We start from the raw sequence: 26587 nt of genomic DNA, 5'->3' as shown, positions 1-26587 counted from the left end.
ACTTTTCAGCATTCGTAAAGAGAAGACAGCTTGGGTAATGTGGCAGAGATTGCAGGACTTGTATGCCCAACAAAGTGCCTCAAGCAAAGTGTATTGGTTGAAGAAACTCATAGGTCTTCAGATGAAGGAAGGGGCATCTATGACAGCCCATCTAAATGAGTTTAATGGTATTGTCAGCCAGGTCATTAATCAAAAGTTGGCAATGGACGATGAGTTCAAAGCCACTTTTTTGTTATGCACTTTGCCAGAGAGTTGGGACACATTCAGAACAGCCACTAGCAATTCGAATGCTATGCTGTCATATGCAGATGTTGAGGGTGCTCTTCTTCAAGAAGAGATGAACAGGAAAAACAACTCTGTTGGAAAGTCCAATGCAATGAATGCACGTGGGAGATCCCAGCAAAGGGGGAAAAGCCAAGAAAGGGGAAGGAGCAAGTCTCGCTCCAAAAAGGATTTGGAATGCCATTATTGTGGCAAGAAGGGACACATCAAAAAACAATGCTACAAATGGAAAAATGATCAAAAAGAAAAGGGAAAAGGCAAAGACAAAGAGAAAGATGAAGCCAAAGATGTAAAGCCAAAGGGCAAAAGTGGAGTCAAGATCGAAGAAATCAATGTGTCACATGCAGGTGGCAGTGAGGATGAGGTCCTCTTTACGTCTTCACTTGATGCCCATTCACTTCTTACAGGTGGTCATGGTATGCACTCATGGATCATTGATTCAGGTGCCTCCTTTCATGTCACAGGTTGCAGAGACTTGTTTGTCAAGTATACTGCTGGCAATGAAGGAGTGGTTTATTTGGGTGATAACCATGCATGCAAGATTCTTGGCAGAGGTGATGTAAGGCTTGTATTTTCAGATGGCTCACAGCTTATGCTCCATGATGTCAGGCATGTGCCTGAGATCAAGAAAAATCTGCTTTCTACTGGACAGCTTGATGATGCTGATTATGTTACCACATTTTTTGGTAGTGGAAAGTGGAAAATTAGTAAGGGCTCACTGGTTGTTGCCAGAGGCTCTAAGGTGGACACTCTTTATTTCATGCATGCAGGTGTTTGTCACCATGCTAATGTAAATGCAACCGAGCTGCCGGAAATCTCTATGTGGCATAGCCGGTTGGGACACATGAGTGTCAAGGGAATGGAGCAATTGTCTCGTTTGGGTTACTTGCCTTCTCTAAAGTTTTCAAGTTTTCAGTTTTGTGAGCATTGTATATATGGTAGGCAACTACAGTGCCCCCACACGAAAGCTCTTGGACAGAAAGATGCTCAGTTAGAGCTTGTGCATACAGATGTATGTGAGATGCCTCAGCTTTCTCTGGGAGGGGCAAAATACTTTGTGTCTTTTATTGATGATGCCACACGTAAGGTGTGGATTTATCCTCTTCGTTTGAAGAGTGATACATTCTCAGTGTTTCAGAAGTTTGTTGCTCTTGTTGAGAATCAAACTGGCAAAACACTGAAGGCTTTGCGTTCCGACAATGGTGGAGAGTATACGTCTAAACAGTTTCAGGACTTTTGTGATGCTAAAGGCATCAAGAGGGAACTCTCTACTCCTTATGATCCTCCACAAAACGGGACAGCAGAGAGGATGAATAGGACCATTCAGGAGAAGGTCCGTTCTATGTTGTCACATGCTGCATTACCTCATGGTTTTTGGGCTGAAGCTGTTATGACAGCCGTTCACCTTATAAACAGGTCACCTAACACGAGGCTTGGTGGGAAAGTGCCAGAAGAAGTATGGACAGGGAAGCCTCCGTCATACAAGCACTTGAGAGTGTTTGGTTGCGTTGCGTACGTGCACATACGCAGGGAAGTGCGCACCAAACTTGATCCTAAGTCTCACAAATGCATATTCCTAGGATATGGTGACAGAGGTGAAATGGGGTATAGACTTTGGGATCCCGTGAATAGAAAGATTATACGCAGCAATGATGTCATTTTTGATGAAACATGCATGTATAAGGAGCCTGCAAGGCAACAGGAGCCTAGCAGAGTCATCTTTGATGATGATGGACATCATGGACAACAACCAAGGGCTGTAAATCAGCCATTACAGCAACAAAACCAGCCCTTAAATGGTGCTGAAAATGGTCCAAATGGACAGCCAGACATGGTAGAAGATATCCCTATGGATATACCACAGTTAGAGGAGATACCGGGCATGATTTTTCAGCCTTATGGCATGGAACAGGAGCCACCAATGGGTGATATGCAGGCTGGACAGCAACCTGCAAATGATGGTCATTGGGTACGGAGGTCCACTAGACCCTCCAGAGCCCCTGACAGGTTTGTTCCAGGGGTTGATTACTTGATGCTCACTGACTGTGGGGAGCCCTCATGTTATAAAGAGGCTTTACAGAGGGCAGACAAAGCTCTATGGGAGCGTGCCATGAAGTCAGAGATGGATTCTCTGCACAAAAATGGAACTTGGAAGTTGGTGCCTTTGCCTGCAGGCAAGAAGGTTTTGCCATGCAAGTGGGTATACAGGCTCAAAGTTGCACCAGATGCAAAGCCAAGATACAAAGCCAGGTTAGTGGCAAAGGGCTTTAAGCAGGAATATGGTGTGGACTTTGATGAGATCTTCTCGCCAGTGGTCAAAATGACCACACTTAGAGCTGTGTTGGCTTTGGTTGCGCATGATGATCTGGACTTGATTCAGATGGATGTGAAGACTGCTTTTCTTCACGGTGATCTCCATGAGGAGATATATATGCAGCAGCCAGAGGGTTATGTAGTAAGTGGAAAGGAGAAGCTTGTATGCAAGCTGAAAAAGAGTCTTTATGGGCTCAAACAGGCACCAAGGGAATGGTATCATAAATTTGATACATTCATGAAATCTCAGAAATTCAGGAGAAGTGACATAGATCACTGCTTGTACACCAAGAAAGCTTTGGATGGCAGTCTATTGATTCTCATCTTGTATGTTGATGATATGTTGATTGCCGGGAAATCTCGTAAGGAGATGGATACCTTGAAGCAGAGGCTGCATCAAACCTTTGATATGAAGGATTTGGGTGATGCTAATCACATCTTGGGTATGCGGATACTTCGGTACAGAAATCAGCATGTGTTATATTTGTCTCAGAAGGAATACATTGGCAAAGTCTTGCAGAGGTTCAATATGGACGGGGGGAAGAAAGCTAGTACTCCTTTGCCTCCATATGTGAAACTCAGTGCTATGGACAGCCCACAGTCAGATAGAGACAGGGCTGATATGGCCAAGATTCCGTATGCTTCAGCTTGTGGCAGCCTAGGCCGGACATTGCATTTGCAGTGGGAGTGGTTTCTAGATACATGGCCAACCCTGGCAAGAAGCATTGGGAAGCAGTGAAAGGTGTCATGCGATACCTGAAGGGCACACAGGATTTGTGCATTTGCTTTGGCAAACAGGATGCATTAGTGCATGGTTACACGGATTCGGATTATGCCGGTCATCCAGGTAACCGGAAGTCTACTACCGGTTATGTATTTACATTCACAGGAGGTGCTGTGTCATGGATATCCAGGATGCAGAAGTGCACAGCCTTATCTACTACAGAGGCCGAGTATATTGCAGCCACAGAGGCTTGCAAGGAGGCATTATGGCTATCTCGGTTAGTGGTTGATTTGGGATATACAGGGGATATTCCATTGTTGCATTGTGACAGTCAGAGTGCCATCCAGTTGGCAAAGAACCCTGTCTTTCATGCAAAGACGAAGCATGTGGATGTGAAGTATCACTTCATCAGAGAGGTGATAGAGAACAAGCAAATTCAGCTTGTTAAGATTCATACGGATGACAACCCGGCTGATCTGTTGACGAAGAGTTTGCCTCCGGAGCGGTTTGCTCATTGCAGACACTTGATGGGCATTGGATGAGGCCATTTTCAGCCTTGATATGGCCTTGTATATTATCATGTACATGCTGATTTTTTTTCTTTTCCTTTACTTAAGGGCACTTTGCCTTTAAGTGGGAGGTTGTTGGGGTAAAGGCGTTATGCCCACCCTTATAGTGTGTACAAGCCCATAAGTTATAGTACATAGTACACTTAGTACATTAAAAGTACTAAGTGCACTATGTGTACTAGTGCAATATACATGTGTGATAGGGGAGTCACACACTCATGCCTAATGAGTTGACTTATCCCCACAACTCTCTCTCTCTCTCTCTCCCTTGCTTCTCTGTGTATGTCTCCCATGAATGAACTCTAACCCTAATTCAGTTTCTCCCATCATACGGTACCCTCATCACCACACTCAAAGTTCTTCCGACAATCACTCTGAAAGAAGTCATAAACTCCTTCAAGGAAAAAGAAAAGAAGTTCAAAGCCAAAGCAACAAGAGGGGACAATTCCTTCTAAACAAAGAAGTAGAACTTCAAAAATGCACACTCTATGGCAAGACCAACCACATCGAGAAAGACTATTTTTCAAAGAAGCCATGTAAGCATTGTGGTAAGACAAATCACCATGAAAATAACTGTTATCACAAAGCACGAGCAAATGTCACCCAAGAGGAAAAAGAAGAAAACTTTGCAGAGTACAAAGCAAAGTGGACTTTCTAAAAGCCCTCAAAAACAAAGAACAAGTTGTCTTGACAAAGTACCTCTTCATCAAGGACTCCACCAGTCATAACATTCCAATGAAACTAAGTCATAGGGTTAGATTAATCCAAGGGAGTATGCACTAGAATTACGCTTGAGGAGGGTGTTGAAAGCAAGCCTTAAATCCTAGTACAAATGTTGCTGGCATGTAAACGGCCTCTTAGTAAGTGTTTGTGTGTGAACCACCTCTTAGACGGACACATAATATCTAGATATTTTATGTGGTTTGACCTAAGCAATTTGACCTAAGCAATCATGTCAGCGGTAGTGCCATGTGTCTACTCCATGTGAGTGTGACTTAGTCAAAAGATAACCCCATGGGCTATACAAATGTACTCACTCCTTGTACTCTCATATCAAAACAATCACATCCATATAGTACTTGAGTTTTATGGAGTCATTGTCTTGTACTCTCTTTCACTCAACCATGGTTGCTCCATTGTTTCAACCACCGTAGCTGAACCCTAACTCCCTAAAATACCAACAACTTACATAAGCCGATGTTTTCGGAGTCTTTTCAGAGTTCGAATAACTATTTCTCCTATGTGCATTTAGTGACGGCTATTTTGTCAAGGTCGAACCTTTCAAACAAGCTTGAAATCTAGTTGAGATTGTCAATTGAAATTTGATTCCTTGGATATCTATCCCAAAGTTTATGAGTTACTATCATGTGCATCACATCCGTCAGTGCCAGATAGACATGTTTTTTCATTGCACCCAGTATCTTAGCAAGATACAAGGCAGAATATGGCGGCAGCCTAAATGGTGTATGAACATACCTAGAACATGTGCCCATGGATGGGACACCTTTGGGGCATGGTTGGAACACAAAATATGACTTTTTAGACATTGTTTTGTGGACTGACAAGGGGAAACCGAAAAGTTGAGATTGTCGATTGAAATTTGATTCCTTGGATATCCATCCAAAACTTATGACTTTACTATCATGTGCATCACATCCGTGAGTGCCAGATAGACATGTTTTTTCATTGCAGCCAGTATCCTAGAAAGTTAGGTGGCAGAATATGGCCTATTTGGGGCTATTTCGGTAGCCTAAATGGTGCCCAAATGTACCTAGAACATGCACCCATGGATGGGACACCTTTGCGGCATGGTTTTAACACAAAATATGAATTTTTGGGCATAGTTTTGTGGGTTGAAAAGGGGAAACTGACCTACATACAACTTTCCCACTTTGAGCCTACAAAAGGAGGCATTAAACTTCAATAATCATCATCAAGCAAAGATCAAGGAGAATCCATATGTAAGGCAGCAAGGGCAATGTTGGGAATATTCACGTTCACGGTAGTGAAAATGCATACTGGGTTAGTAAATAAAAAGGGTGCTAGGTGGTTGTGTAAACTAGCACTTGTTTGTATGTGAACTAGGGCTTAAATAAAGCGATTCGAGCATGTGCGAACAGCTACTAGTGTGTAGGTACATTTATGTGTGGGAACAACCCCTTAGAAGGATCTTATGTAAGCAATCATGTGTAAAGGTGACACCTCTTAGGGACACTTGGAATCATGCCTTGACATGTGGCATGTGTGGTGGCAGCATATGCACACACCTTGTAAAGGAGGCCTCTCCTATAAAAAGGACCAAATAACATAGTACAAATATGCTTCCCATGACTCTCATGTGTAATCCACTTGTTAATCCCATGTTGAATATCTTGCTGGTCATCAACATCACTCTCTCTCCCCACTCAATTGTGCTCTTGTTGATTCCACTCTCAGTTGAAACCAAGAATTGGTATCAAGGCACAACTATAGACCTGATCGCCACGAACAGATTCAACCTTCCACCGCAGTGCTAGGGATGCCCAGAACTACTGGCTTACGAGGCTATGTGGATGCCTTTGCTTGTTGATTAGTGATTGGCTTTTTGTACTGGGGACGCCCATAATTACTGTCTACGAGGCTGTGTGGATGCCTTTGCTTGTTGATTAGTGATTGGCTTTTTGTAGGTGCCAAAATTGGCCATGGAAAGTCCCAAAACCGATAACTAAGACTTAGTTAAATTTTAAAAGGTGGAGTGTTCGCACCGACTTTAAAAATGGGTGTGAACACCCCAATCGGCACCCAAACCCATTAGTTCTATCTAAGGGAGTATTCTAATTATCAGTGAACCCAAAATCATTACGTTGGAATTTTGGACACATTAAAACAAAAGGTATCGATGGCCACGTATGTGATTTCTGGAGCCTTCGCTTGGATACAGCAAGGTGGTCAATGTGGGGGGGGAGGAGGATAGCTGGCTGGCGATGGACTCCGCCATTTTCTTTTTCAGATAGACCAAGCGAAGGCCAAAACAACTTGCTCCCTCACGCACCAACAGGCTGAAGCGAGGGATTCCCTTTCCCTCACCGACGGGCTTGAAGCATTCGAAATTCTCTCTCTCCTACAAGCAAGCAGATTGAAGCGTTCGATGCTCTCTCTCACACAAAAGGATTGAAGCGAAGAGAAACACCCATTTTGACTAGTAGCATTAGCTTCCCACTCTCCCTAGTTGCTGCTTCCGGATGCCCCCTATTGATGTATTGTGGGGCTAGATACTTACCTTCACTTCTTTCTTTTCTTTTCCAGACAGTGTATCAAATGTCACATGGTTGTAACTTTGGTCTCATAGGTCACTTTGGCCTTTTGAAGACGTTAATATAACATTTCATTTCATTTCATTTCTGCCTTCCAGGACTGTGCACGTAGAGGAGGGGGGACAGCTTGTCAAAATCTTCTCTCTTTCCCATTGTGCAGTTTGCTGCATACAGGGCTGCGTACAAAGTGTATCTCTCTCTCAGCACAGGGTTCCAAACACAGTGGTACAGCAGGTTACTATTTTCCTCTACTCCTGCTCATACCATAGTCACTAGAAACGAGAAACGGGAACAGAAATGTTTGAGGAATGGAAACGGGGAAACGAGTTTTTAGGGGTGGAAACGGTCGTTTCCTCTCAGCCCGATCAGCGCCATGGCCTTGTCATTATGGTCATTCTATGTGCGAATCTTCTCCACTCCGTGGCTTGGTTTGAGGTCTGTGCTATTGACCACATTCCAGACACCATCTCTCATCATCAGGAGACGCATCTTTATTTGCCACGTTTGGAAGTTGTTTTCATTGAACGTTTGGAAGTTGCTTCCATCTCTCATCATCAGGAGATGCATCTTTATTTGCCACGTTTGGAAGTTGCTTAGCGCTGTTGGTCTCCATGATGCTCTACTTAGAAAAGCCCCAAATATTATAAATGGTGAAGTGGGTATATAGAAATATGTCACCTCATCTGTGGAAAGCTCCAAAGTAGTGTTGGGCTTGGGCGGTGGACTTGTTTTATTTTGTTTTTATCATTGGTACTTGGAAATCTGGTGCAAGAGCACCCTCTACATGTATCTATAAATACTCCCTGTAGTAAAGTTTTCTTTAGAGGTGAGGGGGGCCTCTTTCTGGACCCATTGTGTTGCAAGGTGGAAAAGTATGGTATAGTATGGTACGCATTCAGGTACGGCTTCAGATTTTGAGGTACGTTAAATACGTAAGGTCCGTAGAAACATAAAAAATATACTATATAGTGTACATATATATACAGAAAAATGAATGAAAAAACAATTCATTTCTGAACATTCAACAACAACACAATTACCAAAATGAGAGCTCCATCTGTCAACATGTTTCCTTCGTTATCATACTCTCAGCTCTGGCTCTGCAATGGCAGTGACCGCAACGGTTGGCATCGCATCATCATCATCTCTCGCTACAATGTATGTATCAATGAGAGGAATGGCTATGTTCGCACTTTGCATAAGTCGGCTAAAATCGGCAATGGTGGCTGGCCTAGGGTTTTTTTTTGCGCGAAATGTTTTTAAAAACTGCCGTGTACTTGCCAATGAGGTGATAGCTCATGTGGGGAAGGTGTTTGCCTAGGACCAAGAGGTCTTGGGTTCAAAACCCCCCTTGGTGCTTCCTCAACGGCATCGCCTATAGGTGGATAAATAAGCAGCTACAGGCGGGCGCCTATGGGCAGTGAAAAATCGATAACTACGGGAGGATCTTGGGCCAAAGGTCAATCGGGGACGTGTAAGGAGAGGGGGGGGGGGGGGGGGGGGGCTTACCACGTACAGATCCCTACAGTACAATACATTACCGTACTGTAAAGTAAAACGTACCTTATAATAAGGTATGTCGTACTTACGCAACCTTGTTGTGTTGTTGAGTTTTCCAAATCTTTTGTACTCACTAAACTGAATGTGGGTGATTATGGTTGTAATTGGTAAAGCTATCTGTAATTAGTATCTTCAATGTGAAGTTTAGTATTTCTAGAAATTTGGATTGTACCAACCCCTAGGTTTCACTCGTATCAGAGCCCCGTTTCCTCGCTCATACCTTGGTGGAATACTAATCCTGTTTCAAAAGATAGCTCCACATTAAGGTTGCTAATTGAAGATGGATGACCGTTCACCCTCTCATGTGAGCACTTCTCAAGGGACACGCCTAACGGTTCAACTGGAACTTGACTCTGGGGAAGCCCTTAGACTAAAAGAGAAAGAAGTGGAGAAACTACAAGCCCGGCTTCACATGGAAGAAGAGAAGCTTGAGAAGAGCAAAGCTGATTCGGAAGCTAGAAGGGTTGAAAAAGGTAAACAAGTTCTTGACACTTCTCCCATAGAGCAAGAGTCTTCTTTGTTTGTGGATTTTGCAACTCAATTGCAAGTAAACCCCAGAGATTTAGCCCTTTCCTACCTAAAAAGGAAAGGTGAGGTGGTTTTGGGGAAGGATGCCAACCTTGTATTTGTGAAACATCTTCATGATAAGCAAGGAAGTAGGGCAGCTCAAACACATGCACAAGAGGACACTCGCACTCTATCAGTGCATTCACCAGCACCATGGGTGGTACCTTTGCCTAGATCTCTTTTTCATGGACTTCGTGGATGCATGTGAATGCAGGAAGAGAGTCACGGTGACTCACAGCCCAAAGCCTATGCATGGAATCCCAAAAGCCACATTTATGCATGATAAAGGCAAGGTAACTAATGTGAATGTTAAGAAGAACAAAGGGCAAATGTGTGGTGGTGATGTAGGGCCTAATGATGCAGGCAAAGGGAAAAGAAAGCAGGATGAATGTATTGTGGAAGATGCCATATCCAAGGACTCCACCCCTCAGCATCAAGGGAGTGTAGAGTTTAAAAAAAGTAAAAAACATGTAAAATTTGATGATTATCATGGGGACTTGCATATAGATAAGGCATTGGCTTTTATATCTCAATTTGAGATAGCCTTTGTGTAAGAAGACTATACAGAGAAATCAAAGCTTCGACAAGTGGGCCATCATCTTAAAGAAACTGCGAGCTCTTAGTGGTTAACCGAAAAGCTTTTGGAAAGTTTTCCTCAAGGTCTTACCTTTTCTACATATCTATGAGGCAGAGAAGCTGAGAAAGTTTGAAGCTGGCTTACAACCTATCATTCAGGACAGCTCAGACCTCTACCCTCGTGCTAATTTTTCAGCAAGTATTTGCTTCAGCCATGGCAGCTGAAAAAGCGCATGTGAAGCACCTCACATAGAGGATAAATGCATGTTTGGGCAAGGACCATAAAGCTAGTCCGAAATTGCACAAGTCGGGACAAAAAAAGAAGCCTGAATCTCATGATGCAAAGGGACAAAAGAGGGCTGAAATGCTGAATCAAATTAGCCCCCTAAAAAGAAGGAAAAAAGGGACAATCTGGGCCTCTCTAGACAAGACAAAATTGAATATATGACCGAGGGTAAATGTTTCAGGTGTGGCAATAACAAGCATGTGCTCAGACATTGCCCACAGTGGAAAAGTGAGAAGGAAAAGAAGCTGCAAGTTAATAATATACCAGATGTACAAGGGAAGATTTCCCATGCTCCAGTTGAGAGACAGTTATTTAAGGTCAACTCCAGGATCAACTTGCCCTCTTTATGTTTGACAATTGCTCTACAGACAACTTCATCTCATCTCAAATGGGTGCTTCTTTGGGCCTTAGCATGGATGATATGGGAATAGAGATTGCTCCATGTTCCACATTTGCAGAAAAGACCGTGAAGGTCACCCCTATGATCGGGAAACTTCACATTCATATACAAGGTTATGTGGACCATGAGGACTTTTTGATTGCTCTATTGCAAGGATGTGATGTGTCATTGGGAATGCCTTGGCATGCACGTTTGAATCCGAAGCGGGATTACAAGAATAAGAAGATAGTGAAAACTCACAAGCATAAGAAGCATACTATTGATGCAGGAGTAGCTCGGGATACCATTCCAATTGTATCACTTATAAAGATAAATAAAGCAATGAAAAAGAGCATTTCCTCGTACTTGATTTTTGTTCGTGATGTTGTGGAGCATAATAATGTACATGTGGATGCTCTAGGTGAAAGCAGGCAGAATTTTCTTCATGGGTCTAGTGATTGCTTTACAGAGTCTCTACCGGCTAGCATGCCACCCCCTTAGACCTAAAGATCATATCATTCATCTCACACCTAGTAATTCTTCTCCCAATAAGCTAGCGTACAAAGTCAGTGCTAGCCAACAAGAAGAGATCCTGACACAGGTGAATGAACTCTTAGAAAAGGGTCTTATTAGACCTAGTTCATCTCCTTATTGCTCTCCTATTCTCCTTACTCAAAAGAAGGATGGTTCTTTCAGGATGTGTTGACTGCACGGCTCTTAAAAAAATAACCATTAAGAACCATTTTCCCATTCCTCACATTGATGATATCTTGGACCGCTTGCAAGGAGCTTCATGTTTTAGCAAGATAGAGTTGAAGAGTGGTTACCGTCAAGTGAGAGTTGCACCCCAAGATGTGCATAAGACTGCTTTTCGTACTTCATTTGGGCTTTATGAGTATTTGGTCATGCCTTTTGGTCTCACCAATGCTCCAACTACATTTAACAGGCTTATGGATCGCATCTTCAGAGAACATCGCAAATTCACTAGCGCATTTTTTGATGATATCTTGGTATTCTTCTAAAATGAGCAAGGACATACCAAACACCTAACCATTGTGTTTGAAGAATTAAGGAAACATCAACTCTTCACAAATGCTAAGAAGAGTGAGTTTTTCCTTTCTGAGATTCATTACTTGGGTCATATTGTTTCTAAAGATGGTGTACGTATGGATCCAAAAAAAGTTCAAGCTGTAATAAATTGGCCTCAACCCAAGAATTACATGAAGTCCAAAGTTTTCTTGGCTTATGCTCATATTATAGGAGATTCATAAAGCATTTTGCTCACAAGGCATAGCCCTTGCATCCTTTAACTGAGAAGAAGGCTACATTCATTTGGGAAGAAGCAAAGTCCAATGCTTTTATAGCACTTAAGAATGCCTTTGCAACAGGACCCGTGCTTATTGTGCCTGATTTACATAAGCCTTTCTCAATTGAATGTGATGCATCAGGAGACTGTATTGGAGCTGTCCTCAATCAAGAGGGACATGCAGTAGCCTATGAGAGCAGACGTTTGCAAGGTGCCGAGAAACATATGGGTGTTTATGAGCAAGAACTCGTGGCTGTAATTCATGCTCTAAAGGTGCGGAAACACGACCTTTTAGGAGCTGAATTTACAATAAAGACAAATCATTAAAGCTTGAGATTCTTTCTTACTCAAACAAAGCTTTCTAAGAACCATATGCGGATGGCCAACTTTCTTTCCATGTTTTACTTCCAGATCATTAATACCCCTGGAAAGAAGAATGTAGTGGCCAACGCACTCTCTCAAAAGTCCTATGTAGCTGTTATTTCAGTCGCATTACATGAGGACTTGACTATTATGCGTAACGCTTATGCTAAGGATGATGATTTTGCATTTTTAGAAGACCGGGACAACACATATGCCATATGTATGTAAAGATGGATATCTCATGTATGCTGATAGATTATGTGTTACCAAAGACTTCAAGCAAAAAGTTTTGCGTGAATCTCATGCACCACCTTATTCAAGGCATAGAGGAATTTTGCCGACCACTCAGTTTATTGAGAGGTAATTCTTTTGGCCTACTATGCGTAAGGATATTGAGGCATATGTACGTCAATGTATTACTTGCCAGAAAGTAAAGTTCAGCAGACAAAAGACTTCAAGGTTACTTTAGCCCTTACCCATGCCAAATGAACCTTGGGAAAGCATAGCCATGGATTTCATCACGCATTTGCCTCATACACAGTATGGCAATGATGCCATATGGACTATTGTGGACAGATTTAGCAAACACGCTCACTTCATACCAATGAAAAAGACCATTAAACCAAACCACATGGTTCCAGTTTGTCTTTCACAGATCTTTAAGCATCATCATCATGGAATGCCAAAGTCCATTGTGGGTGATAAAGATCCCAGGACTACTAGCCTGTTTTGGAGAGCTCTCTTTGATAACATGGGCACAACCCTTAACTTCTCGTCAGCGTTCCACCCCGAGACGGATGGAGAGAGCGAAGCAGCAAATTCAGCCATACGTGATTTGCTTAAATGCTATGTTGCCGAGCAAAAGAGCATGTGGGAGAAGTTTTTACCGTTGGTAGAATTTGCCTACAACAATACTGTAAACTCTTCTACGGGCAAAGCACCATTTGAGGTTATTCATGACAGAGTAGTCTTGCCTCTCATTTTGCGTACAAAAGATGAAATCTTTATGGCAGATGAATATGTACGTGATTTGCAGGATGCTTTTGCAAAAGTACGGACAGCCATTCAAAAGTCTCAGGAAAATCATTGAAAGGCTGCAGATAAGCATAGACTACACACGGATCTCAAAGAAGGAGATTGGGTATTGCTGAAATTTGATAATGCCAGCCTTCGTAAAAGACCTAGCAAGGAGGGTGCTACTCCTAAGCTGGACAACAGGTATTATGGCCCTTTCAAAGTTACCCAAAAGATTAATGAAGTTGCATTCAGATTAGCTCTCAAAGATCGTTCGAAGATTCATGATGCTTTTCATATCAACCTACTTCGAAAGTATACAAGGCTAGAGCCCAGTGAACCTATGGAGGAGGACCCTCCTAACTTTGAGGAAATTGAAGAGAATCTCCAACCTAAGCAAATTCTTTTTCATAAGAAAAAGAGGCTCCCTGGAGGCCATCTACAGCAACAATATCTACTAAAGTTTCGCAACTATCCCGCTATCGATACTAAATGGTTGGATGAACAAACATTAAAGGATTATCCTCAGATTTTGGATGCTTACTTGGAAGCTTTTCAGCTGCGCGGTCAACTGTCAGAAGAGCGGGTAGGAAATTGAAGAGATTCTCCAACTTGAGCAAATTCTTTTTCATAAGAAAAAGAGGCTCCCTGGAGGCCATCTACTGCGGCGGTATCTAGTGAAGTTTCGCAACTATCCCGCTATCGATGCTAAATGGCTAGATGAACAAACATTACAAGATTATCCTCAGATTTTGGATGCCTACTTGGAAGCTTTTCAACTGTGCGGTCAATTGTTTAGAAGAGTGGGTAGATGTCACCATTTGGCTCCCTGAACAACAAGGTATCCTTAAATAAATGCAAAGATAGATTCTCACCGGATCTTCCTATGCATTTGGACACCAGTTTGATTGGTGAATCACCCTCGGGGTGTCTAGTGTTTAGCCTTTGTTGATAAGATCAGTAGTCATGTGGCATGGACCGGATAATCCAGAGGGATAGGAGCTTTGCCGATATGATCAATAGCAGTTTTGGCAGTGCTAGAGTGACTAGTAGGCCTAGTGATGTGACTAGTATGACTGGGAACACTGGTGCTCGGGATCATCTAGTACGACTAGATCCTTGGGTGAGATACATGGCTTGAGTACAAGGGATTTCCATAGTATAGTTGCATATTCATTTCATTTTATGTGTATGCGGAAATAAAGATTTATTAGGTGCATTCCCTATTTTCGTGTCCTACATGCATGCTTACGTCCGGTCTAAACCCATGTCTAAGACTTAGTTAAATTTTGAAAGGTGGAGTGTTCACAACCACATTAAAAATAGGTGTGAACACCCCAATGGGAACCCAAACCCATATCTAAGGGAGTATTCTAATTATTAGTGAACCCAACATCATTACGTGGGAATTTTGGACACATTAAAACAAAAGGTATCGACGGCCACATATGTGATTTCTGGAGCCTTCGCTTGGATACAGCAACGTGGTCGACGTGGGCGGAACGAGGATAGCTGGCTGGCGATGGACTCGGCCATTTTCTTTTTCGGATAGACCAAGCCAAGGCCAACAACTTTCTCTCTCACACAACAACAGGCTCAAGCAATGGATTCCCTTTCCCTCACCGACGGGCTTGAAGCATTCGAAATTCTCTCTCCCCCACAAGCAAGCAGATTGAAGCGTCCAATGCTATCTTTCACACAAGAGCATTGAAGCGAAGAGAACCACCCTCTTCTCTCACCCCGGTGAACTGAAGCGAAGGCGCCTCCCTCTCTTTCCCACGGGACTGAAACAGAATTTTCTCTCTCTCTCATGGGATTCACGAAGACTTTGGTCTCTCTCTATCATACGGGACTGATGAAGAGCGTCGTCTCTCTTTCTCTGACAGGACTGAATGAGGGGTAGTCTCTCTCTCTCTCTCTCTCTCTCTCTCTCTCTCTCTCTCTCACACACACACACACACACACACAGTCTTGAACCAGGGTAATGTTCCTTTCCTTCTCTCCAGACTGAACCAGCAATCGCTCCCTCTCTCTGCCTTCCAAGACTCTGCACATAGAGGAGGGGGGACAGCTTGTCAAAATCTTATCTCTTTCCCATTGGGCAGTTTGCTGCATACAGGCTGCGTACAAAGTGTATCTCTCTCAGCACAGGGTTCCAAACACAGTGGTACAGCAGGTTACTGTTTTCCTCCACTCCTACTCATACACCAAGGCTGTATACAGGGAAGGACAGTTGATTGTCAGTATAAATTTATCACATACACAAGTGGGTGGAGAACCGTTCATAAAATTCAAGTGTAGAATCTGATGAAAGCTCTTCATCGAATACCTCACTTGATACAAGTACTTTGAAGGAGTATCCAAAAGGAGACTATGTGTTAGAAAGTCATGTTGCACAAATGTTTCAACTTCAGATTGAAGACTAGATGAGCAAGGCTCTTTAGAAGTAATAAGCAACGAAAAAAACAATACCGAAATCATCATTCACGTCCAGTGGTATCTTGTCAGATCCTTTGTGAACTGCGACCATCACAATCAATAGTAAGTCTTTATCTAATTAGTCGACAGCTAGTTGGGCCAATAAACAACATATCTCATGATCTGCATACTCACACTTATCAATGTCATCATCAAACTCTTCCATGGGTGCATCAACATTAAAATTGGATGTCATCATCCCCTTTCCCTTGTGACCAGTTTTTCTATTATGCTCGCGTCGTGTTCCCCCTTGCCAAGGACGGCCCATTTCCTTCCCCTGTTTTCAATGCAAATTAGCTCCACGACATCTCAAATCACTATATAAAATAATCATATTGATCAAGTTTCTTGGAAAAACGCAGTTATTTGATCTAGCAAAACACACAAAGCAGAAACTCAATCATGCAAAGACCTTAAAGAAAGCAGAAAAACTCTCTCTCTCTCTCTCTTACATGCCGATATTGCATGCATATACACGTTCTCAATTACTTTTTCCAAGACTCAGTATACCCATGGTATGATTGTATCACTCACGGTCTCATAGACCCTTGAGGTCTTTTGTAAACGCTAATCTCTCTCTCTCTAGATCCAGGATAGCTCCACCGCCATCAAGCTACCTTTCCACGTGACGTAACTGACGGAGACCTCTTGGCCATACTCATTAGCCCCATGCTTGATATATTGGAGAGTGTTATACCATCTATTGGGGGCTGATGCTTGATCTATAGGGACGCAGGGTCTATGAGACCAAACACCTGAGGTTGGCAGTATGGAACTGCAATGGCATGCTGTGGTTGAATCCAGGATGCTTGAGCGAGATTCCCACAGGCAGGAATGTCATTTTTTTATACAGAGACTCATCAGAGCCCTGAGAGGGGCTTACCATACATAGCCGGGTATGAATGGGAGTCAGCTTTTCGAGGCGAGACCCGCACATCAGGAGGAGTACGTGACTCTTGGGGGGGGGGGGGGGGGGGGTAGCTGTCCTTTTTAGATCCCATCTCCAACAGATTCTCAGCATCGTCCGGAAGGACGAGGATGCACGATATCTTTGGGTGCGGCTAAAACTTAGCAGTGACAAAGTCATCCACATTGCTGTGTGTTATTTTGCACCACGCCACTCCCCTTACGCCGCACAGCATGGCCAGTCACCGTACTTACCATTATATGGGGATATCATGGAGTTCTCACAGCTGGGGGAAGTCCTCCTACTCTGGGATTTCAACGCCAAGACGGGAAGTCAACAGGTCCCACTACTCGATCTAGACGACCCTATCAGACTACAGGAGCTGGACATCACTGACACAGGGCTGCAGCGATCATCACAGAACCGTGAGGTGGTCACAGTGTATGGGAGATATTTCTTAGAGCTGGGAGCTGCACATGGTCTCGTTATCTATAACGGGATGTCCCAATGGCCCTCCTCCAGCGCCCTCACCTCCTTCCCTCACTCAGGAGGTACTAGCACTGTGGACTACCTTATGGGATCTCTGGCTTTGGCACACCTCCTCCCCGACTTCTCCATTCCGCCACCCCCTTTTGAAGCTGACCATGCCTACCTCTCTTCACTCTATCCAGCACACCCCCGTCCCTCCACCACCACCCCCCATCTCACATTACACTCAGGTCCTTTTTTATCACGAGCTTGACCTTGTTTACTCCAACCACATCTACCGGCAACTCCAGGATGTGGAACCTATTGTCCCCCTATCCACCCTCACAGCACAGCTCACCACCATACTCCACACATCCGCCACTGCTTCTTTCATCTGCACGCGGCAGTCTACCGCCAAGCCACTTTGCGGTTCCATGCCCTAGAACTATTGGTATGATGACGAATGTTGGGCCACACGCTCCCATCTTAAGCATGAGGTACGGATTGGGCAAATCACAAAGCGCCAAGCGCAACGGATTTCTCAATGGCTCACCCAACGCAAGAAACGGGTGTTCTATGCTCGGAAAGAGGATGAGTTATACCGACTTTTCTTAGGGCCGAATTGCAAAGAGGCCTAGAGGAAACTCCAAGAACATGAACCTCCCACACCTATCACCTGCCCGGACACATGGCACTCCTATGCACGCTCCCTCTATCATATCCCCCATTAGCCACCCCTACCCCCACCACCAAATCCCCGCTCCACCACCTCCACCTTCTTCACAAAGGGCATGGTCCTCAAGGCCATTCATAAACTACGCAATGGGCGAGCCCAGGATCATGAGGGACTCACTGTTGAGTACATCTCGCATGCGGATGATACCCTGGTGCCCCTACTAGCCTACATGTTCAATACAGCCCTTTGTGAAGGATTTCCACCCTCTAGGTCCACCAACACCATCACCCCCATCCTCAAAGCCGGAGATCCACTTGATCCTAATAACTACAGGACGATCATGATTGGCCACACATTGGCCAAACTCTATGGATCAGTGCTAGAGGCCAAGCTCAGTTCATTTGCAAAGAGCCAGGGATGCAGAGCCTCAGGACAGGCTAGCTTTCGGAGGAGCTACTCTACCCTTGACCACATCTTCACCCTCCGTGCCATCATCGAGGAGGGTAGAGCACAACATCAAACGATTTACTGCTGCTTTGTGGATTTCCGCAAAGCTTTTGATACTGTACCTCGAGCCCGCCTCCTACACCATCTACAGGAGATCGGAGTCCCATCTGACATGGTTTGGAGCATCATCGCCCCCTATGAGTCCGTCACCGAACGAGTGAGAGCCCCAGGAGGTACATCACAGGAGATTTCCAGCACTATTGGGGTGAAACAAGGCTGCCCTCTATCACCCACTCTTTTCGGCCTCTACATTGATGAGATCTCGAGCTTCATTGATGGATTAGGCAGGGCTGGTCCCACACTGGCAGGCATATTGATCCCCATACTTCATACTCCTCTCAGACTCAACCGAAGGGCTTCAGAGACAGTTGGATGCCTTACATGACTTTTGCACTCAGTGGGACCTCTCTGTTAACCTTGATAAAACTAAGGTAATGGTCTTCAATACCTCTCGCCCCTTCACATCCAGATTGAGCTTCACATACAGAGGGGATCCTCTGGAGATTGTCTCATCCTATGTCTACCTTGGTGTCACTTTCAGTGGCCCATGCTTTACCATGGTTCCCGCAGCACATGCCAGAGTGACGCAGGGATATGCAACCTTGAGCTTACTTGAGCAGCAGTGCTTCTAGCCACATTTCCAGGAGCCCAAGACGAAGGGCTGGCTTTTTGACACCCTAATCACACCAGCCTTGAAGTATGGAGCAGCCTTCTGGGCAGCAAGTTGAGAGGCCCCAGGTCATGATGTTCTCCCGTATGATCCGCAACAAACCATCAATCCCACACCAGATTATCCAGGCACAGTTTGTTGCAACCCCGATGGTAGTGGATGCACTCTTCCAGACAGTCACATACCTCCATCGCATCAGTCACATGGATCCCCACAGGTACCCGAGGCTTGCCCTAGAGTCCTCCAGACAGCTAGCACTTGAGGGGCACTCTGGAGTATGGTATGCACTAGTTTCCACTTGGTTCTCAGTATATGGGCTCTGCATGGACCGCGTACCCCCCTTCAGTACAGTTTGGACTCCCCTTTTCTCCGGATATCTCACGAGGATACCAACCGGGTTATCCGGTTAGATCTTCTCAGCCTCTACACACATTGCACATGGATCACACCTCTGGAGCTCCCCACGAAGATGCACTTCTATAGAGATCACTTCCACACACTCACTGAGGATGGATTCATCAAGCAACCGGGCTACTTGAGTGTTCACATGTCCCATGCCATGCGGATTGCAATTGGCCAGATACGGGTTTCATCCCACCGCCTCAGAGTGGAGACAGGTAGAGCTGAGCGCATCTTCAGAGCCGGGAAGCTCATACGGAGACCCAAAGAGGAGAGGATCTGCCGACTATGCCACACAGAGGTTGAGACGGAGGAGCATTACATATGCCGCTACCCAATATAATATGAGATCCGCGGGAGGTTTCACTGTCTATTTCGTGAGGGATTCGGTCCACTCTCCAGGATCATTGACTTCCAGGACCAACGTTGCCTGGGCCTCTTCCTGCTTGAGCTCCGCAGACACAGGGACACTTTCTTGAGAAAGCCTCGGCCCTGGCCACCCCGCCCCCTCCCTCGCCAGCCAACCATCACCAGTTTCTTCCGGACCTAGGAGGTGGAGGACACCGACATAGTGGATCTTGTGGACCCTCCACGAGCTGCTCTGGACCTACCTCGCACGAAAGGAGTTACCTCGGACCGAGCCTCTGCACTCCAACGTGCCCGACACCCTCGACCCCCCTGTCGGCCACGATCACCTCATCAACTCCAGATCCAAGACATGCTCCACCGCCGTCGAGCTACCTTTCCACGTGACATAACTGAGGGAGACCTCTCAGCCATATTCATCAGCCCCATGCTTGATATTTTGGAGAGTGGTATACCATCTACTCGGAGCTGATGTTGCTCTCATGTTTCTATGTTCTTAGTATTCCATGATGAGTTTCCATGGACAGTTTTGTATCACCCCAGTGAGATAGCTATGTTTATGTTTTCTTTCTGTTTTATTTTCCATTCCATGATGAGATATGCCACATTATTGTATCACTTTGGTCTCATAGGCCCATTGGGTCTTTAGTAGATGCTTAATCTCTCTCTCTCTCTCTCTCTCTCTCTCTCTCTCTCTCTCACACCATCAGTCCCACACCAGATTATCCAGGCAAAGTTTGCTACAGCCCCAATGGTAGTGGAGGCACTCTTCCAGACAGTCACGTACCTTCATCGCATCAGTCACATGGACCCCCCAGGTACCCGAGGCTTGCCCTGGAGTCCTCCATACAGCTAGCACTTGAGGGGCACTCTAGAGTATGGTATGCACTAGTTTCCACTTGGTTCTCAGTATATGGGCTCTACATGGACCGCCTACCCCCCCTTCAGTACAGTTTGGACTCCCCTTTTTTCCGGCTGTCTCACGAGGATACCAACCAGGTTATCTGGTGAGATCTTCTTAGCCTCTACACACATTGCACATGGATCACACCCCCGGAGCTCCCCACGAAGATGCACTTTTACAGAGACCACTTCCTCACACTCACTAAGGATGGATTCATCCAGCAGCCGAGCTACTTGAGTGTTCACATGTCCCATGCCATGCGGATTGCGATTGGCCAGATACAGGTTTCTTCCCATCGCCTCAGAGTGGAGACAGGTAGAGCTGAGCGCATCTTCCAAGCTAGGAAGCTCGTACGGACACCCAGAGAAGAGAGGATCTGCCGACTATGCCACACAGAGGTTGAGACGAAGGAGCATTACATATGCCGCTGCCCAGTATACTATGAGATCCGCGGGAGCTTTCACTGTCTATTTCGTGAGGGATTCGGTCCACTCTCCAGGATCATTGACTTCCAGGACCAGCGTTGCCTGGCCCTCTTCCTGGTTGAGCTCCGCAGACACAGGGACACCTTCTTGAGACATAGGCCCCAGCCACCCCGCCCCCTCCCTCAGCAGCCAACCATCACTAGTTTCTTCCGGACCCAGGAGGTGGAGGACACCGACATAGTGGATCTTGTGGACCCTCCACGAGCTGCCCGGGAGAGTTACCTCGGACCGAGCCTCTGCACTCCAGCATGCCCGAAGCCCTCGACCCCCCCCCCCGGTCTGCCACGATCACCTCATCAGCTCCAGATCTAGGACATGCTCCACCGCCATCGAGCTACCTTTCCACGTGACATAGCTGAGGGAGACCTCTCGGCCATACTCGTCAACCCCATGCTTGACATTTTGGAGAGTGGTATACCATCTACTCGGAGCTTGATGTTGCTCCCATGTTTTTATGTTCTTAGTATTCCATGACGCGTTTCCATGGACAGTTTTGTATCACCCCAGTGAGATAGCACATCCCCCTCCCCTTGTATCATCTACCTCCCCACATGGGCTCACACAACAGAGAGCCTCGGAGATCAGAGCTGCCAAGAGACCGCGACTACTCGAACGCAGACCACTTCTACTCCATCAGGCCTAGATCCAGGCACGATACCGAAGAGCTATGGAGGAGAGAGTCCAGAGGCTACACCAAGGCACAACAGATGTGAGATTCCTCCTCATCCCATGCCCCATGTATGATGTACTTGTCAAAAGTGCGCAGCAGAAAGCGTGAGACATAGGCACAGAGAGGAAGAAAACGAATCTGCATAATGATGAAGAAGCAATGATACAATCAGCCCTGTGCAAGGGGTGGTCCCCGTAAGTGAGGTCATGATGAGCTACTCCCCTGAGGGAGGACCCAGGCCTGTAAGCCCCTGTCAAGGTGTCTGCAAGTGAATAAGAGCCTGGCCTTATATAGCCCCTACTGGAGCTAGCTAACTGGCTCTAGAAAAAAGACCCACGACTAGACAAAATAAACATGTGAAAAATGGGTGGCCAACCCTACAACCAAGGGCCTTGAACAGAGGGAAAATATGGTGCTGCACGGGATAAATCTGGGCACCCTTGATACACAACTTGGGCACACTACCAAGAGATGAATAATGCTAACACCCCCTCTTAGATCCTGGGAGAGAAACCGGTCCAGGGAGCTGGAAAAGGAAACCTCCAAAGCAAGTCAAGAAGTCGATCTGCTCCCACCTCTGCCACTTACTCCAAGAAACTGCTCCCAATCCAGAAGTCCAGCAAAATCCAAAAAATGAACCACCAGATGTCCATATCTCCAACCCAATCTGTATCACACCAATCCACACAATGTGCTCCCTCTGCAGCTCAAGAAAGCATGTCGTCTGACTCTCTACCTCCAAGAAAAAAAATATGCTCCTTAGAGAACACCGCCAAACTATCTCCCTGTTGGCACCCCCTCTAGACACCCTAGAGGCCCACAATGTCAACATCAGCCATGGTACTCAAGCCTCCATCTCTGAGCTTGTTGAGCACCAATCTCCAGATACAAGGTTTCCGGATCTCCATGTATCCCTCGGTCCAAGAATGCCTCTCTGTCCTGCTAACACTCCAAGTGGAAGAAACATACCTCCAACACTGTAGCTGACAATCCTGCTGGGACCTGACCTTTAAAACCTATATCCATATTACATAACTCGCCGTCGCGTGATGGGACTACTACTCACACACCCCTATGAGTCACCCAATCACATGGCAACACCCCCTGCGCTCTTTGGTGTTAACTATGGCACTGAGCTCAAGAAAGCTCTCCTGCCAAAACCTGACACCCCCAGCTGGCAAGCTCCCAACCAACCAGTCACGTGTCCATGTGGAACCAACCATCCACAACTCATCATCCCAGAGCACAATCTGATGTCAATCATCTGCTCCAAACTGCTGCTCCACTGATACCTACCTGTACCCAATGAGCCTGTACACCTACCATGCATCCTGTTCCCATCCTGCAACTGAGCAAGTACCTGTGAACCTTGACAACAGCTCTCGTCACCAAGTGACCTAGCTTGCCTCTGCATGAATGCCGATATCAACCTGTACACCAAGCTCCCAAATCAATGTTCATCCTAGGGATGAAGACTCATGTGCCTGTACCTTGTAATCCAAAAGGCCATCTTCCTGGGGAATAGCAGTGGCTCACCTTGCCAAGTAACCACATCCCCCTCTTAAGGTGAACACCCCACAAGGGCAGAAAACGCAGCCAGAAGAGTACCTACTCTAGCCGCCGCATACCTGCAGAAAACGCAGCCAGTAGGGGCTGCCCTGTACCTCCTCCAGCCGCTCCAGACAAAGACCAAAACGCTCCCTCCTCTGCAACTAGCAGTATCAAAAAACGCAGAAATCCTTCTCTCTCAGAAAAAACACCAGAACACCTTCTGTAGAAGAGCTTCAACTTGGTGCTCTGATACCATGTCAAAAGTGCGCAGCAGAAAGCGTGAGACATAGGCACAGAGAGGAAGAAAACGAATCTGCATAATGATGAAGAAGCAATGATACAATCAGCCCTGTGCAAGGGGTGGTCCCCGTAATGGAGGGCATGATGAGCTACTCCCTTGAGGGAGGACCCTGGCCTCGAAGCCCCTGTCAAGGTGTCTACAAGTGAATAAGAGCCTGGCCTTATATAGCCCCTATTGGAGCTGGCCGACTGGCTCTAGAAAAACGACCCACGACTAGACAAAATAAACATGTGAAAAATGGGTGGCCAACCCTACAACCAAGGGCCCTGAACAGAGGGAAAATAATGGTGCTGCCCAGGATAAATCTAGGCACCCCTGATACACAACTTGGGCACACTACCAGGAGATGAATAATGCTAACAGTACTACACCCCACCATCTACACTGATGAAATTAGTAGTATACAACTTATCATGATTGTACATCTATAGCTTGCTAGACAACGACTGCATAGTGAGCTGCATATTATTATGACTAGGATTAGCTTTTCATTTCAGTTTTCCTTTCCATGATACTCAAGACATGGACTTGTTGTACACAAATTTGTCTCATAGGCCAATATGGCCTTCTGCAGACGTTAATATATCGTCTCTCTCTCTCTCTCTCTTCTCTCTCTCGCCTTCTTAGGCATCTGCAAGATTTGGGTGTACCATCGAAGATGATATGGGGCATCACACCACTTTCTAAGCCAATTACTAGTCAGCTCATGTGGCCCGATATCCACATAGCTAAGCTATGACTCTACCACCAATCCATAAAGCTTGGCCAATGTGTGGCCAATCATGATAGTCTTGTACTTGCCGGGATCTGATGGGTCCCCCACTTTGAGGAGATCTCTAGCACAATTGGGGTGAAACAAGGCTACCCACACAATTTGACCTGATTCAGGCTCTATATTTGATGAGATCTCAAACTTCATTGGCACTCTAGGTGGCATTGGTTCTCCCCTAGCAAGCACCTTGATCCCCCTCCTATTGTATGTAAAGAGGTGCTTTAAGAGAACTTCAATATCAGAGGGATGTTAAATCTCTAGGCTAGAGATCAAGCATTGTTTTGGGCATTCAAAGGATGGAATATTGGCCAACTTCCTCAAATTGATTGAAATTCGTAATGAGGGGATTTACCGACTCCTTTGAGAATCAATATGACGCTATTCTTGGTAATATTTGTTTTCCTAGTCCTTTGTCGGGAATGAGAAGCCAGGTTAGTCTTTCCATGTATTCTTGTGAAGGACTTAGCTATAGGTTGATTCTGGCTCACCATTTATGGTTAATATATGTGCCAATAATTTAGCTACAACAACAAATTTATTCCAGGGACGTCGACTTGTTCTTTTTGAGCGCATGTGATTTTGAGAACATGAGATTGAGGGAGATGGTACAGGGAGTGTTGAGTAAGGCAGATTGATGTGGAACTAACCTAGAGGTTTGACCGTGACATTGTCACCAATTGGCCGACCATTTGGTCCATCTCCAAATTTGTGTCTCGTTCACTTGAGGCTAGACCAGTGTCTCATGTGAAGGGGCCAGTATTTTTGCATAACATGGACGGGAGCCAGACTAGTGCCACCCATGTGTTAGCAGGACAGTGTCGTATGGACGGGAGCAAGACTGGTGCCACCAGTGTATGACCTGGACTGTGTTCTATCCATGGGATTGTCACGCCATGGAAGAGCCAGTATTTGTGCCGTGTCTTGCCTATGGGACTCACTCCATAGGGAGGCTCGTGCCTGGATCTGTGTCTTACCTATGGGACTGTCACTCCATAGGAAGACCGGGATTTATGTTTTCAGTCGTGCCATTTTTGTGCCCGACAGATGTTTTGTACTTGTTCCATGAACGGGAGATATGTCCATGATACTATTTGCACATGCATTCATGTTTTGCATGTTTGGAACTGTTTTCGCATGACTTGTATTCTTGTATTTGCCTGTTTGACGTGCCACTTACTGAGCGGGGACGCCTGCCAGTGAGTCGTGAAGTTTGCCCGGTCTTCTGACGAGTTTTGTTGTGTGTGAACAAGTGGTAAGTATATTGCACTTGTTTGTTTAATAGCTTTCTTTTTAACCTTTATTTTTATAAGGTTGTAAGTTCACATTCATTTAAAAGCGGGCACCCATTATGGGCACCCACATATGGACCAAGGTGGGGAGGGAAACCCCACTCTTAACCCTTTATGTGTGGGGGTGGGTGCATGGCCACCTACCCACACCCCACCTTGAAACTGGCCGCCCCCATGCAAGCTTGGGGAGCCGGCCAGCTGTGGTCGTGTGCTCTCTCTCCAACTCCTACAAAAGAGCGACCACCCCCCCCCACTTGGAAAAACACAGCCGGCGATCATCTCCTCTCCGTTTGCTCTCAGGTGGCTGCACCTCCACTCTGCAGGGCGTTGCACCTCTCCTCATCAGACGGCTGCGCTCTGCACAGCAGGCGGTTGTGCTCTCCACCAGGCTGCGCTTCCTCTCCAACAGGCCGTTGTGCCTTCTGCAGGCGGCTGCACTTCCTCTCCAGCAGGCGGCTGTGCCTTATGCAGGCGACTGTGCTTGCTCTCCAACAGGCTGCGCATCCTCTCCAGCAGGCGGTTGTGCCTTCTGCAGGCGGCTGCGCTTGCTCTCCAGCAGGCGGCGCTCCTCTTCACCTGGCGGCTGCGCCTCCTCCTCCTCCCTTGCAGGCGACTGCACCTTCTCCACAACAGGCGGCTACGCCTCCCTCAGGCGGCTACGCTCTTCAATTGGCGGCTGCGCTCTTCAGTTGGCGGCTGCTCCCTCTACCCCTCAGGCGGTTGCGCACGCCTCCCACAGGCTGCTTACTGGTGGCTGCGCCTCCTCCTCCTCCACAGAGGCGGTTGCGCCCTGCACAGCACGCGGTTGTGCTCCCTTGCAGGCGGTTGCGCCTCCCTTCCATAGGCGGCTACAGGCGGCTCTGCGCTCCCCTCTTCAAGCGGCTACGCTTTCTACACAGGCGACTGCTCCTC

General features: G+C 46.1%; 1 protein-coding gene across 1 annotated transcript in view; it reads right to left on the bottom strand.

Moving 5' to 3' along the window:
* The window catches only part of EMB2777 (Sas10/U3 ribonucleoprotein (Utp) family protein), a 96278-nt gene that overhangs the window by 37621 nt on the left and 32070 nt on the right, over positions 1 to 26587 (bottom strand). Inside the window, exons 2-3 of the mRNA XM_086803782.1 lie at positions 15846 to 15987; positions 15705 to 15752 (exon numbers count right to left, since the gene is read on the bottom strand). Coding sequence (XP_086659908.1) covers positions 15705 to 15752; positions 15846 to 15978 — 181 coding nt within the window. The 5' untranslated portion in view covers positions 15979 to 15987. The remainder of the gene's footprint in view (positions 1 to 15704; positions 15753 to 15845; positions 15988 to 26587) is intronic.

This window comes from Cibotium barometz, chromosome 10 (assembly GCF_041138505.1).
Source record: "Cibotium barometz isolate CiBa-2024 chromosome 10, ASM4113850v1, whole genome shotgun sequence".
NCBI lineage: Eukaryota > Viridiplantae > Streptophyta > Polypodiopsida > Cyatheales > Cibotiaceae > Cibotium > Cibotium barometz.
The sequence above is the reverse complement of the archived record's forward strand: the minus strand, read 5'-3'. Positions and strand labels throughout refer to the sequence as shown.